General features: G+C 32.9%; 1 protein-coding gene across 1 annotated transcript in view; it reads right to left on the bottom strand.

Moving 5' to 3' along the window:
• Positions 1–11367: 11367 nt before the first annotated feature.
• Positions 11368–16479, bottom strand: part of LOC134722292 (gamma-aminobutyric acid type B receptor subunit 2-like) — a 31308-nt gene continuing 26196 nt past the window's right edge. The window contains exons 13-16 of the mRNA XM_063585901.1: positions 15623–15745; positions 13814–14140; positions 12954–13073; positions 11368–11539 (exon numbers count right to left, since the gene is read on the bottom strand). Coding sequence (XP_063441971.1) covers positions 11471–11539; positions 12954–13073; positions 13814–14140; positions 15623–15745 — 639 coding nt within the window. The 3' untranslated portion in view covers positions 11368–11470. The remainder of the gene's footprint in view (positions 11540–12953; positions 13074–13813; positions 14141–15622; positions 15746–16479) is intronic.

The following is a 16479-nucleotide window of genomic DNA, read 5'->3' as shown; positions in this document are numbered from 1 at the left end:
TGCAGACAACACATTCAATTTGAGTAAAAGAAGAGAGCAATATATATTTAAATTTCAAATTTTAAAAGGGTCTGAAAAGAATTTGCGATGAATGCGTTTGACGAGTACGGAATGCACCGTATGATTTATTTTCATTTTTAAAGGTAAAGTTGTTTTTAGATATACAATGTAGAATAGATATTGCTCAAATTGTTACTCAGTATACACTAAGTACGAAGTAATCTCGCTTAACTTTTATGAGGACTTTTTTCTTTTCGTATATTTTTTTAATTGTTTTTATTGAAATTAGAATAAGCTTTATGGTCGCCCTCTGCAGTTGAACTGTGAAGATATATAGATTTATATTCGATCATATTATTGGTTGCTTAACGTCTAGTGGCAAATAAATATTTCATATTTCATGATCAGGACGAGAATAATTTAACAATAAATCAATAGGTAGGTCCTGTAATAGAGTCAGTGCGGGATGAAGACAATTTGGACTGCCACGGTAAAATGAGGGCATATTTGAAATAGACAGAAATTTAACCTTGCAACAGGTATTCTACGATCACTCAAAGCGTTGTTACAAGGGTTTTGTCTTTGTATATAATAGATTGTTTATTCGTCTTTGTGTCTTCGGACATGCTGATGCACTGTTTTCTTTGATTTCTTGTAATTTCATCTTAGTGGCTTCTCTTTTGGTTTATATGTGAAAAGTGGAAAAAAAGCACACTGAACTCGGAGGAAAAATCACTACGAAAACGAAAAGTCCCTAATCAAATGGTAAAATCAAGAGCACAAACACATCAAACGAACTGATAACAACTGTCATATTCCTGACTTGGAACAAACTGCTTATGTCGAAAATGTGGATTAAACCTTGTTTTAACTATTTTGATCTGAGCGTCACTGATGAGTCTTATGTAGACGAAACGCGCGTCTGGCGTATAAAATTATAATCCTGGTACTTTTGATAACTATTTACACCACTGGGTCGATGCCCATATGGTCATTTTTATAAATTTTCTGTTTACAAAACTTTGAATTTTTCGAAAAACTAAGGATTTTCTCACCCCAGGAGTAGATTACCTTAGCCGTATTTGGCACAACCTTTTGGAATTTTGGATCCTCAATGCTCTTCAACTTTGTATTTATTTGGCTTTTTAACTATTTTGATCTGAGCGTCACTGATGAGTCTTATGTAGACGAAACGCGCGTCTGGCGTATAATATTATAATCCTGGTACTTTTGATAACTATTTACACCACTGGGTCGATGTCACTGCTGGTGGACGTTTCGTCCCCGAGGGTATCATCAGCCCAGTAGTCAGCACTTCTGTGTTGACATGAATATCATATATATGGTCATTTTTATAAATTTTCTGTTTACAAAACTTTGAATTTTTCGAAAGACTAAGGATTTTCTTACCCCAGGAGTAGATTACCTTAGCCGTATTTGGCACAACCTTGTGGAATTTTGGATCCTCAATGCTCTTCAACTTTGTATTTATTTGGCTTTTTAACTATTTTGATCTGAGCGTCACTGATGAGTCTTATGTAGACGAAACGCGCGTCTGGCGTATAAAATTATAATCCTGGTAACTATTTAAAGCTAGTGAAACCTCTCACGTGTATGACAGTCGCATCAAACTTTATTTCATTGACACGGATGTGTGAAGAAAACAAACAGACATAAAAGGTATAAATTTCACAAATAAGGGTACAACCGCAATTCATACCCCACACAAAACTAATCTCAGGTGCTCCGAAAGGGTATGCAGATCCTGCTCTACATGTGGGAACCGTCGCGTTGCTCATGTTATTATAAAGACGATAAATCGTCTTATTCGGTATGCCATGCACATTCGTGAAAAGGGAACGGGAAAATAGATACGACATAAGGAACACGAAGTGATGATTTCAACTTCAACATTTGGAATCCTTGGGTTTAACATAAATGGGAAGCTAAAATCATCTATTATGTACTAATTATAACAAAAGAAGGTGTGGTATGATTGCCAATAAGACAACGGTCCACAAGAGACCAAAATGACACAGACATTAACATTTATAGGTCACCGTACGGCCTTCAATAATGAAAGTTTTATTTTAATGTATACTACTTTCTTGGTGTTCCAATTACTCACATCAGTTAAAAGCTATTGTATATTTAAATAAAAAAACCGAACACGTGCTGTTAAAGCTTCAAACAATAATAGTGTGTCCTTATTACTAGGATCAACAAATAAACAATACACGAAAACTTGCATAATCCAACTTGCCTTCATATATAGAATAAGATCTTGATCAACAATAAGTCCTTCGTGGCCTCATTGAATTTTCAATGATCAATATATATGAGAACTTGCATTGTCTGTAATAAACACCTACATTTAAAAGAAGTCTGTACAATACAATAAGCGGGAAATTGCCCACGCATCTGCACATTATCTTAAATAAAATTTATCAAAAAGTTCAATGTTTGCCCCTTTTTGATTCTCTACAACAAGAACAAATTGGAAACCTGTCTAACAGAAAAATCCATAATGCTTTTCTTCCTTAAATGGTGCGCATACTACACATTGTTTCGGGATATAATTAGGAAAATTGAGCATTCGTATGGGAACCAACTGTGCACCTCTCTTAGCCGACCTTTTCTCATTTCATATGAGATGGAGTTCCTTCAAACGCATGTTTAAACCAATTATAATGCAACAACGTTGGTAACGTTCATTTTGATTGGATAACTCACTAACGTCCATGGCATTAATTGACAATAGATGCTATGGAACGTACGCGCAAGCATAGACGTTATGATCTTATGACAGATTTTATATAGGTATAGAAAGATGTGGTATAAATGCCAGTGACACAACTCTTCATTCAAATAACAATTTATAAAAGTAAATCATTATAGGTCAAGGTACGGCCTTCAAAACGGAGCCTTGGCTCACACTGAAAAACAAGCTATAAAGGGCCTCAAAATTACAAGTGTAAAACCATTCAAACGGAAAACCCTACGGTATAGTCTATATAAAGATATAGAATGTTGTATGCGAAGAAGCATTCATTATTTTATTCAAACAAAGACTTATTGACCATTTTATTCAAGAAAGAAATATGTTTTTCGATTCATCATCAAAATGTACTATCTATAAACACCTTGTGGATAATGTTCAATTGCAGTTTTACTTGACAAAAAATTTAAGTCCACAATGTATTAGATTTTTAACTAAGTATAGAATGTGTTCACACAAATTAAATATTGAATATGGTAGATTCATTAAAAAAGCAAGAAATGAAAGATTATGTATCTTATGTAACCAGGGTGACATCGAGGATGAGTTTCATTTTATTTTAAAATGTCCAAAATATGACATTATTAGAAAAATGTATATAAAAAGGTATTATTATACAAATGCATCTGTTTTTAAATTAGTTCAATTATTGTCAACAAAGAATGTATCAGAGTTATCAAATTTAGGAAAATATCTGAAATACGCCACAGATATAAAATTTTCATGACATTCTTCTGAACGAATTATACTATGTAGTCTTGCCTCCGATTGTATTTAAAATGTTCTGTTATGATATTTATGTACATATTTATGATATACCTATAAGCTGTATTGCTTTTGGTTTGAAATAAACTATTAATAAAAAAACGAGACACGAGAAACACGTATAAATTACATCAACACACGACAACTACTGTACATCAGATTCATACACGTTTTAACTTTGTTTTCTGTGAGTTTCATTAGAATTAAGATGCCAATGTTGTATTTTAAGCTCCGATGGCATCAATTGATGGTGATTTGATGGTCGCAAATACACGTTTAATTTAGTCTGGTGTACTAAATTATAATCCTGATACCTTTGATAACTATTTACACCACTGGGTCGATGCCACGGCTGGTGGACGTTTCGTCCCTGAGGGTATCACCAGCCCAGTAGTTAACATTTAAGTGTTGACATGAATATCTATAATGTGTTCATTTTTATAAATTTCCTGTTTACAAAACTTTGCATTTTTCGAGAAACTAAGGATTTTCTTATCCAAGGCACAGATTACCTCAGCCGTATTTGGCACTACGTTTTGGAATTTTGGATCCTTAATGCTCTTTAACTTTGTACTTGTTTGGGTTTATAAATATTTTGATATGAGCGTCACTCATGAGTCTTATGTAGACCATCAAATCACCAATTGATGTCGTATGAGCTTAAAATACAATACAACTATCTCCTAAGAAGATCAAATGTGACCTTAAAAAACACCCCTTCAATGCCTGCTTTGGATGTTTACCAAAACCCTATTTACGACCCTGTCTTGAAACACAGTATAACAGTTAAACAAATGAAAAGTCTTTTGTTTATCTTGCAATTGAGCTTTTCTATCCGAACCAATACGTAAAGTAGCTGTATACAGAAAGAAGCTTATAACCAAGGAGATTTGGATATATATATATAATCGAGCCTATGTAATCTCGTCGTCTAACGCGTCGGGCATAGTGCAAGGCGATTTGGTGCCACGATATCTCAATAGCATGTGCTTAATCCAGACAGAGAAGAACAAATCAAATGCGCCAGCACTTTTTACAGATCTAACATTGTTGGGCTAATATTAAGTCAATTAAGTAGGTATACCAATTGTATGTTTTACACTAGCACTGCAATGCAAGAAATAGAATCTTGAAAGTGAACAGGGTTTGTATAATTTCAACAAAAAATTCTGCAAATAAGGTGAAGCAATTCATATAACGTAACTTTAGTACGCTGTTCGTGGATAGTAACAGACTTTTTTTTCAGAGAAAACCTTTGTGTTGCAATTTGTTGCAGGTTGTTCACTAATTTGGCATCAAACGAAGTATCAGGTTATACTAATACGATGCCTGTAACTAATATCTTCCCGGCATCGGCCCTTAAATCTCTTACAGGGTGTCTCGTATCATAAATCTTAGTTTACTGAAGTCTTAAGATTTTTATTTTCAAAAGGTAAGACAAATATTTCATGATTTATTTTTTCTATAATTAACAAAAGGTTTTTTCATAAACTCTGTGAAATGATGATACAATGAGATATTCGATCAATAAAATTTAAACTCTCTTATATCACTCGGCATGCCTTAATGACAAGAATAGATAAACACAATAATGATTGTCTTTTCCTTGATATAAAATAATTCCTGAATTGGTTCGGTTCATTTAGCTACACATTTGACACTTAGCCATCTACTCCATTGCTTTTATATGAATGCAGTTCATCTTCAACTTTCTTCAATTTACTTTCAAGCTGGAAAAAATATTAAGAAGATAATTTATTAAAATATTATATGAGTAAATTACAACAGTTTGGGATTCTTTAGATAAAAAAAAAATTAGAAAAAGAGACAACTTCCGTTTGAACTAGAGTCTAATTTATTTGAATCTGTACCATTGCTAATTATCTCTAGTATTTATACACCGTCATATCTTGCAGTAAGACTGACACAGAAAATGGTATCTACATTCACGGTGCACGAAACTTTTAAAATATGTCCGCAAATAACGAAATTTCCTTTACAGGAGTAAACCAATAACGTATCAAAAAGTAAAATTACAAAAATATCGAATTCCAAGGAAATTGCAAACGGAAAGTCCTTATTAAAATGGCAAAATCAAATCAAAACTTCGAACACATTAAACAAATGGAAAACAACTGTCATATTCCTGACTTGGTACAGCAATAGCGTACGTAGAAAATGATGGCTTAAACCTAGTTTTATAGCCAACTAAACCTCTCACTTGTATGAAAGTCGCATGACTATATTGACAACGATGCGTGAACAAAACAAACATAAATAATAGGTAAAAATGTAAAAAATAGGGGTATAACAGACAATATAGTTAATTAAAAGTACCAGGATTATAATTCAGTACGCCAGACGGGCGTTTCGTCTACATAAGACTCATCAGTGATGTTCACATCGAAATATTAATAAAGCCTAACAAGTACAAAATTGAAGAGCATCGATGATACAAAATTCCAAAAAGTTGTGCCAAATACGGCCAAATACGGCTAAGACAATATTGTCATATAAGGACAATCACTTAAAAAAAAATAAGTGTTTAACAAAAAAACACACAATAGAACATAGACAAAGTACACAGTACGAGCTAATTGGACAGCTGCGCGTTGGTAGGATAACAGTAGCATTTTACAAATGTTATATGCTTCTATGTGTAATGGCGTTTGATTTTGTTGCACTTCGGCGTTCATTTTGTTCCTTTGTTTTCCTATTATGGTTTATGTGTCTTCTACGATTTTGTTTTGTGACCCTGTTATGTTTTTCTCAATCGATGTATGACTTTTGAACACCGGTATACGTAAATACAAAATTTAATCCTGGTATCTTTGATGAATTTATTTTATATACTGCTGTTGTTTTTATTTATATATTTTAATATGTCAATTGGAAGGAGTAATGCATATCAAATTAACAAGCTATAACAAAGGTAAACGCGAGTTCTACTCTCGAGAAATTGAGTCTCAATATTTGTGTCGTTATCGAAAACCATAACGACTAACAATTAATATGCTACATTATATTTCATATTTCATGATCAGGACGAGAATAATTTAACAATAAATCAATAGGTAGGTCCTGTAATAGAGTCAGTGCGGGATGAAGACAATTTGGACTGCCACGGTAAAATGAGGGCATATTTGAAATAGACAGAAATTTAACCTTGCAACAGGTATTCTACGATCACTCAAAGCGTTGTTACAAGGGTTTTGTCTTTGTATATAATAGATTGTTTATTCGTCTTTGTGTCTTCGGACATGCTGATGCACTGTTTTCTTTGATTTCTTGTAATTTCATCTTAGTGGCTTCTCTTTTGGTTTATATGTGAAAAGTGGAAAAAAAGCACACTGAACTCGGAGGAAAAATCACTACGAAAACGAAAAGTCCCTAATCAAATGGTAAAATCAAGAGCACAAACACATCAAACGAACTGATAACAACTGTCATATTCCTGACTTGGAACAAACTGCTTATGTCGAAAATGTGGATTAAACCTTGTTTTAACTATTTTGATCTGAGCGTCACTGATGAGTCTTATGTAGACGAAACGCGCGTCTGGCGTATAAAATTATAATCCTGGTACTTTTGATAACTATTTACACCACTGGGTCGATGCCACAGCTGGTGGACGTTTCGTCCCCGAGGGTATCACCAGCCCAGTAGTCAGCACTTCTGTGTTGACATGAATATCATATATATGGTCATTTTTATAAATTTTCTGTTTACAAAACTTTGAATTTTTCGAAAAACTAAGGATTTTCTCACCCCAGGAGTAGATTACCTTAGCCGTATTTGGCACAACCTTTTGGAATTTTGGATCCTCAATGCTCTTCAACTTTGTATTTATTTGGCTTTTTAACTATTTTGATCTGAGCGTCACTGATGAGTCTTATGTAGACGAAACGCGCGTCTGGCGTATAATATTATAATCCTCGTACTTTTGATAACTATTTACACCACTGGGTCGATGTCACTGCTGGTGGACGTTTCGTCCCCGAGGGTATCATCAGCCCAGTAGTCAGCACTTCTGTGTTGACATGAATATCATATATATGGTCATTTTTATAAATTTTCTGTTTACAAAACTTTGAATTTTTCGAAAAACTAAGGATTTTCTTACCCCAGGAGTAGATTACCTTAGCCGTATTTGGCACAACCTTTTGGAATTTTGGATCCTCAATGCTCTTCAACTTTGTATTTATTTGGCTTTTTAACTATTTTGATCTGAGCGTCACTGATGAGTCTTATGTAGACGAAACGCGCGTCTGGCGTATAAAATTATAATCCTGGTACTTTTGATAACTATTTAAAGCTAGTGAAACCTCTCACGTGTATGACAGTCGCATCAAACTTTATTTCATTGACACGGATGTGTGAAGAAAACAAACAGACATAAAAGGTATAAATTTCACAAATAAGGGTACAACCGCAATTCATACCCCACACAAAACTAATCTCAGGTGCTCCGAAAGGGTATGCAGATCCTGCTCTACATGTGGGAACCGTCGCGTTGCTCATGTTATTATAAAGACGATAAATCGTCTTATTCGGTATGCCATGCACATTCGTGAAAAGGGAACGGGAAAATAGATACGACATAAGGAACACGAAGTGATGATTTCAACTTCAACATTTGGAATCCTTGGGTTTAACATAAATGGGAAGCTAAAATCATCTATTATGTACTAATTATAACAAAAGAAGGTGTGGTATGATTGCCAATAAGACAACGGTCCACAAGAGACCAAAATGACACAGACATTAACATTTATAGGTCACCGTACGGCCTTCAATAATGAAAGTTTTATTTTAATGTATACTACTTTCTTGGTGTTCCAATTACTCAACATCAGTTAAAAGCTATTGTATATTTAAATAAAAAACCGAACACGTGCTGTTAAAGCTTCAAACAATAATAGTGTGTCCTTATTACTAGGATCAACAAATAAACAATACACGAAAACTTGCATAATCCAACTTGCCTTCATATATAGAATAAGATCTTGATCAACAATAAGTCCTTCGTGGCCTCATTGAATTTTCAATGATCAATATATATGAGAACTTGCATTGTCTGTAATAAACACCTACATTTAAAAGAAGTCTGTACAATACAATAAGCGGGAAATTGCCCACGCATCTGCACATTATCTTAAATAAAATTTATCAAAAAGTTCAATGTTTGCCCCTTTTTGATTCTCTACAACAAGAACAAATTGGAAACCTGTCTAACAGAAAAATCCATAATGCTTTTCTTCCTTAAATGGTGCGCATACTACACATTGTTTCGGGATATAATTAGGAAAATTGAGCATTCGTATGGGAACCAACTGTGCACCTCTCTTAGCCGACCTTTTCTCATTTCATATGAGATGGAGTTCCTTCAAACGCATGTTTAAACCAATTATAATGCAACAACGTTGGTAACGTTCATTTTGATTGGATAACTCACTAACGTCCATGGCATTAATTGACAATAGATGCTATGGAACGTACGCGCAAGCATAGACGTTATGATCTTATGACAGATTTATATAGGTATAGAAAGATGTGGTATAAATGCCAGTGACACAACTCTTCATTCAAATAACAATTTATAAAAGTAAATCATTATAGGTCAAGGTACGGCCTTCAAAACGGAGCCTTGGCTCACACTGAAAAACAAGCTATAAAGGGCCTCAAAATTACAAGTGTAAAACCATTCAAACGGAAAACCCTACGGTATAGTCTATATAAAGATATAAAATGTTGTATGCGAAGAAGCATTCATTATTTTATTCAAACAAAGACTTATTGACCATTTTATTCAAGAAAGAAATATGTTTTTCGATTCATCATCAAAATGTACTATCTATAAACACCTTGTGGATAATGTTCAATTGCAGTTTTACTTGACAAAAAATTTAAGTCCACAATGTATTAGATTTTTAACTAAGTATAGAATGTGTTCACACAAATTAAATATTGAATATGGTAGATTCATTAAAAAAGCAAGAAATGAAAGATTATGTATCTTATGTAACCAGGGTGACATCGAGGATGAGTTTCATTTTATTTTAAAATGTCCAAAATATGACATTATTAGAAAAATGTATATAAAAAGGTATTATTATACAAATGCATCTGTTTTTAAATTAGTTCAATTATTGTCAACAAAGAATGTATCAGAGTTATCAAATTTAGGAAAATATCTGAAATACGCCACAGATATAAAATTTTCATGACATTCTTCTGAACGAATTATACTATGTAGTCTTGCCTCCGATTGTATTTAAAATGTTCTGTTATGATATTTATGTACATATTTATGATATACCTATAAGCTGTATTGCTTTTGGTTTGAAATAAACTATTAATAAAAAAACGAGACACGAGAAACACGTATAAATTACATCAACACACGACAACTACTGTACATCAGATTCATACACGTTTTAACTTTGTTTTCTGTGAGTTTCATTAGAATTAAGATGCCAATGTTGTATTTTAAGCTCCGATGGCATCAATTGATGGTGATTTGATGGTCGCAAATACACGTTTAATTTAGTCTGGTGTACTAAATTATAATCCTGATACCTTTGATAACTATTTACACCACTGGGTCGATGCCACGGCTGGTGGACGTTTCGTCCCTGAGGGTATCACCAGCCCAGTAGTTAACATTTAAGTGTTGACATGAATATCTATAATGTGTTCATTTTTATAAATTTCCTGTTTACAAAACTTTGCATTTTTCGAGAAACTAAGGATTTTCTTATCCAAGGCACAGATTACCTCAGCCGTATTTGGCACTACGTTTTGGAATTTTGGATCCTTAATGCTCTTTAACTTTGTACTTGTTTGGGTTTATAAATATTTTGATATGAGCGTCACTCATGAGTCTTATGTAGACCATCAAATCACCAATTGATGTCGTATGAGCTTAAAATACAATACAACTATCTCCTAAGAAGATCAAATGTGACCTTAAAAAACACCCCTTCAATGCCTGCTTTGGATGTTTACCAAAACCCTATTTACGACCCTGTCTTGAAACACAGTATAACAGTTAAACAAATGAAAAGTCTTTTGTTTATCTTGCAATTGAGCTTTTCTATCCGAACCAATACGTAAAGTAGCTGTATACAGAAAGAAGCTTATAACCAAGGAGATTTGGATATATATATATAATCGAGCCTATGTAATCTCGTCGTCTAACGCGTCGGGCATAGTGCAAGGCGATTTGGTGCCACGATATCTCAATAGCATGTGCTTAATCCAGACAGAGAAGAACAAATCAAATGCGCCAGCACTTTTTACAGATCTAACATTGTTGGGCTAATATTAAGTCAATTAAGTAGGTATACCAATTGTATGTTTTACACTAGCACTGCAATGCAAGAAATAGAATCTTGAAAGTGAACAGGGTTTGTATAATTTCAACAAAAAATTCTGCAAATAAGGTGAAGCAATTCATATAACGTAACTTTAGTACGCTGTTCGTGGATAGTAACAGACTTTTTTTTCAGAGAAAACCTTTGTGTTGCAATTTGTTGCAGGTTGTTCACTAATTTGGCATCAAACGAGGTATCAGGTTATACTAATACGATGCCTGTAACTAATATCTTCCCGGCATCGGCCCTTAAATCTCTTACAGGGTGTCTCGTATCATAAATCTTAGTTTACTGAAGTCTTAAGATTTTTATTTTCAAAAGGTAAGACAAATATTTCATGATTTATTTTTTCTATAATTAACAAAAAGTTTTTTCATAAACTCTGTGAAATGATGATACAATGAGATATTCAATCAATAAAATTTAAACTCTCTTATATCACTCGGCATGCCTTAATGACAAGAATAGATAAACACAATAATGATTGTCTTTTCCTTGATATAAAATAATTCCTGAATTGGTTCGGTTCATTTAGCTACACATTTGACACTTAGCCATCTACTCCATTGCTTTTATATGAATGCAGTTCATCTTCAACTTTCTTCAATTTACTTTCAAGCTGGAAAAAATATTAAGAAGATAATTTATTAAAATATTATATGAGTAAATTACAACAGTCTGGGATTCTTTAGATAAAACAAAATTAGAAAAAGAGACAACTTCCGTTTGAACTAGAGTCTAATTTATTTGAATCTGTACCATTGCTAATTATCTCTAGTATTTATACACCGTCATATCTTGCAGTAAGACTGACACAGAAAATGGTATCTACATTCACGGTGCACGAAACTTTTAAAATATGTCCGCAAATAACGAAATTTCCTTTACAGGAGTAAACCAATAACGTATCAAAAAGTAAAATTACAAAAATATCGAATTCCAAGGAAATTGCAAACGGAAAGTCCTTATTAAAATGGCAAAATCAAATCAAAACTTCGAACACATTAAACGAATGGAAAACAACTGTCATATTCCTGACTTGGTACAGCAATAGCGTACGTAGAAAATGATAGCTTAAACCTAGTTTTATAGCCAACTAAACCTCTCACTTGTATGAAAGTCGCATGAATATATTGACAACGATGCGTGAACAAAACAAACATAAATAATAGGTAAAAATGTCAAAAATAGGGGTATAACAGACAATATAGTTATCAAAAGTACCATGATTATAATTCAGTACGCCAGACGGGCGTTTCGTCTACATAAGACTCATCAGTGATGTTCACATCGAAATATTAATAAAGCCTAACAAGTACAAAATTGAAGAGCATCGAGGATACAAAATTCCAAAAAGTTGTGCCAAATACGGCCAAATACGGCTAAGACAATATTGTCATATAAGGACAATCACTTTAATAAAAAAATAAGTGTTTAACAAAAAAAAACACACAATAGAACATAGACAAAGTACACAGTACGAGCTAATTGGACAGCTGCGCGTTGGTAGGATAACAGTAGCATTTTACAAATGTTATATGCTTCTATGTGTAATGGCGTTTGATTTTGTTGCACTTCGGCGTTCATTTTGTTCCTTTGTTTTCCTATTATGGTTTATGTGTCTTCTACGATTTTGTTTTGTGACCCTGTTATGTTTTTTCTCAATCGATGTATGACTTTTGAACACCGGTATACGTAAATACAAAATTTAATCCTGGTATCTTTGATGAATTTCTTTTATATACTGCTGTTGTTTTTATTTATATATTTTAATATGTCAATTGGAATGAGTAATGCATATCAAATTAACAAGCTATAACAAAGGTAAACGCGAGTTCTACTCTCGAGAAATTGAGTCTCAATATTTGTGTCGTTATCGAAAACCATAACGACTAACAATTAATATGCTACATTTTGATTCTGCCCCTTTATTTATGATTTTTATCAATGTTTTGCTTTCATACAATTTTTATTATTCCACGTCCTTTCCTACTCGTTTGGTCATTATATCCAAACAATTATATGATGTATACCTGTGTTATTTGAATTTTCAGGACTGTTGACTTATCAACAGGAGCATTCACTGTTTGTGCCCTCATATTAGCAACCATGATAGATTCATCAGCAACAGAAATTTTACAAACTGTATAAACCTATAAAGAATGAGAGTTATAGATATGCTGAAATAATTGTTCAAACTCATTAATTTTGTCTTAATAGAAATATTTTTAAAAAACATTGAAATGATGTGGGTATTTTGTTATCCTTGAGTCGTGTATTTCCCCTAATACATGTATACATTTATATGTTCAATTCTAGAGATACTATTTGTGACATTTTGTCACGCCTCGTTGTCAATGTAATTGAATTTAATACAACTGTAGTACACGTGATAGGTTTAGCGCTAATAGAGCAAGTTAAATCCATCATTGTCTGCATTTAAAAATGCCTGTACAGGAATATGACAGTTGTTGTCCATTTGCTTGATGTGTGTCATCATTTAATTTTGCCATTTGATAAGGGACTTTTTCCGTTTCGAATTTTCCTCGGAGTTCAGTATTTTTGTGATTTTACTTTTTGTTTAAAAAATTTACCAATGATTTACATATGTGCAGATTGTATAACGTTTTTTTTTATTGATATTTTTGTAATTAAAATATGAGATAAACTTCACTGGCATATCGATCTCACATTATCCAAGTCACAATTTGTAAAAGTAAACCATTATTAATCACGGTAAGGTCCTAAAACGGAGCATTGGCTCACACCGAACAGAAAGCTTTAAAGGGTCCCATGAATAACTAGTGTACAACCATTCAAACGGGAAACAAAAACGACATAGTGCACTCAGAGAATTATACCATTATAACAATATTACATTATTCAAGTATACCTTTGGAAATAAACATGCTGCTAACATCACTGTTGTTCCGAGTATTACGAATATTGACGTCACTCCGTACTTAAAATCGATGTTTTTTTCTACCACAAAATTAATAGGCACACCAATCCCTGCTAATACCAATACTGTATAAATGGTCAACGCTATTTCCTTAGCTTCATTTAATAAGTTCATTTTGATATTCCTGGTTTCTACGGCAATGAAAGCTCCAAATAACAACAAAAGCCCTTTCACTGCCATAATAACACCCATCCATGCATACGATTTTGATGAACATGTTAAAATATACGGTTCTACAAACACATCTTGGCCTGTTTTCTACATTAAAATGAAAAAAAAAAGAATTAAGTTACTTAATATTTTATCATCACAGTAAAGATTTGTTTCGAAATCTGGATATGATTATCTTCATCAAATAATTATTACAATGGAAGATGCATTAAAAATTGTATATCGCTCATAACTGCAAGCTATTTTAAGGAAGTTATTGGTTGTACGAACTGCACAAAACAAAAATCGCTCATAACTGCAAGCTATTTTAAGGAAGTTATTGGTTGTACGAACTGCACAAAACAAAATATTAATAGCTTTGTTGTGATCTTAATATTCCATTTATCCATCATTTGTCTCCTTCTTTTGAAATATGTCAAGTCATTGCCCAATTTAAAAACAAATGTACCCCTTTAGATGTTTCAGTAAGAATAAACAATTAAAATATTAGAGGAACAATTGGAACTTAGGAGTAGTAACATTGTTATAAACTTCTTACGAAAAAAATATAAAAAAAAACATCAAAGATATCGTTTCATTTAATTTGCCAGACACGCGTGTTGTCTACATAAACATGATAAAAGATAGGCGAAAGATACAAAAAGAACAAACGAACCCATAAGTCGTCAATAGACTAATACAGCTATGGCAAAAGAAAAAGAAAAGACCAACAGGCAAAATAATAGTATACAAAACACAACAAGGAAAACTACAGACTAAGCCACACGAACTCCACAAAAAATGGGACAAGCAGATCCTGATCCAACAGTTCTCAAAGGTACCAGGTAATCATTTGGTACGCCAGGCGTACATAAGATTCATTAGTGACGCTCAAATCAAATAATTATAAAGCCAAACAAGTACAAAGCTGAAGAGCATTGAGGGTCCAATAGACGCTATGATTTTTGAAACTGATATTCAGAAGTCTCACCAGTTGCGCTTGAATCAAAACAGTTGGAAAATCAACTGAAATACGAACAAAAGATTTCGAAAACTGTGCTAATGCTATCTTTCCCTGGGTAGAAAAATAACTGTTTCGTTATCAAATACTCATTAAATTTGAAAAAAAACAAAAAAAAAACATGTATCAATGAAATTCCATGTCCACACATAAGCGCTGACTGCTGGGCTTGAGATATCTTCGGAAACAAAACGTCCACTAGCAGTTACATCGACCCAGTTGTTGTCAGACCTCATCAAAGATAACAGGCTTATAATTCGGAACGCGTGTTATAAGCAAAGTCAATCCATATATATAGTATGGTTCCTGTTTATTGGTATATCTTTACAGAAAAAAAGGCGTGTACATGAACTATACATATATTATGCATAGGAGGCTGAGTGCATATTAGTCTTTTTTTGATATTGAAAAACACCATTTCCTTGTTACTCTATTCCTTAATATTGCTAAACATTTGTCGTGTTTATCCTTAACATAACAACATTAGCCTTTGTTTTCCTCTTATCGGAAGGCATTTAGACTGATGGATTTTTATCATTTTTGTTTTCCGATATGATTTTTTAATTTACCTCTGTGTCAAGAGATGTCTTTTCGTACACTAGTGGATCAACAGCAGTCCATATAGTCATAGTTATAAAATCTATTAGCACCAAAACACTAACACCACATATCAAATGCCAATCTTTTATGGTCTGTAATAGAAAACTCTTGAGTGTAAATTTTTTATGTGTAACAATTTCTATGGAGCATAAAGGTAGGAACATATTTAAAGAGGTATTATTCTTTTTTTTTCATTTTCCGCAAAGGATTAAAATCAAATAATGATTGGAATTTATTTGATTTTGAAAATATAAAAGACTAAATGATCTACTTCGCCTACTTATTCAATTATTCGTTTTGGGACATAGGTGTTTTTTGTGAAGACTTAAAGTATCTAACATTATAACTCAACACGTTCCGCCAAAATATAATGTCCTCGCAATAAGTATTTTAACTGGATTTGAATCAACACGAAACAAACAACTAGGTCTTACATTTTGCATTTTTGAACTACGTATTAATACAATTGTTGTATGAAATCATCTGTGAATATGTGATAGTGTTTGTTGGACATTTGTATCCATTACTTGTTTGTTTTATTCACACATCGTTGCCAATTTAATGGAATTTTATGCGATCTAGACAAGTGAGAAGTTTAGCTACTTTTAAAACCAGGTTTTATCCACCATTTTTCTACATAAGGAAAATGGCTGTTCAAAGTCAGGGATATGACAGTTGTTAACCATTCGTTTGGTGTGTTTGATGATTTGATTTTGCCATTTGATTAGGGACTTGCCGTTTCGAATTTTCTTCAGATATTTTTTAATTCTGTTTTTTTTTTAATCATTTCTCACATTTGATACGGTTTACTATCGTACATATTCAT

Source organism: Mytilus trossulus, chromosome 6, assembly GCF_036588685.1.
Source record: "Mytilus trossulus isolate FHL-02 chromosome 6, PNRI_Mtr1.1.1.hap1, whole genome shotgun sequence".
Taxonomy (NCBI): domain Eukaryota; kingdom Metazoa; phylum Mollusca; class Bivalvia; order Mytilida; family Mytilidae; genus Mytilus; species Mytilus trossulus.
This window is presented reverse-complemented; position numbering and strand designations above follow the sequence as displayed.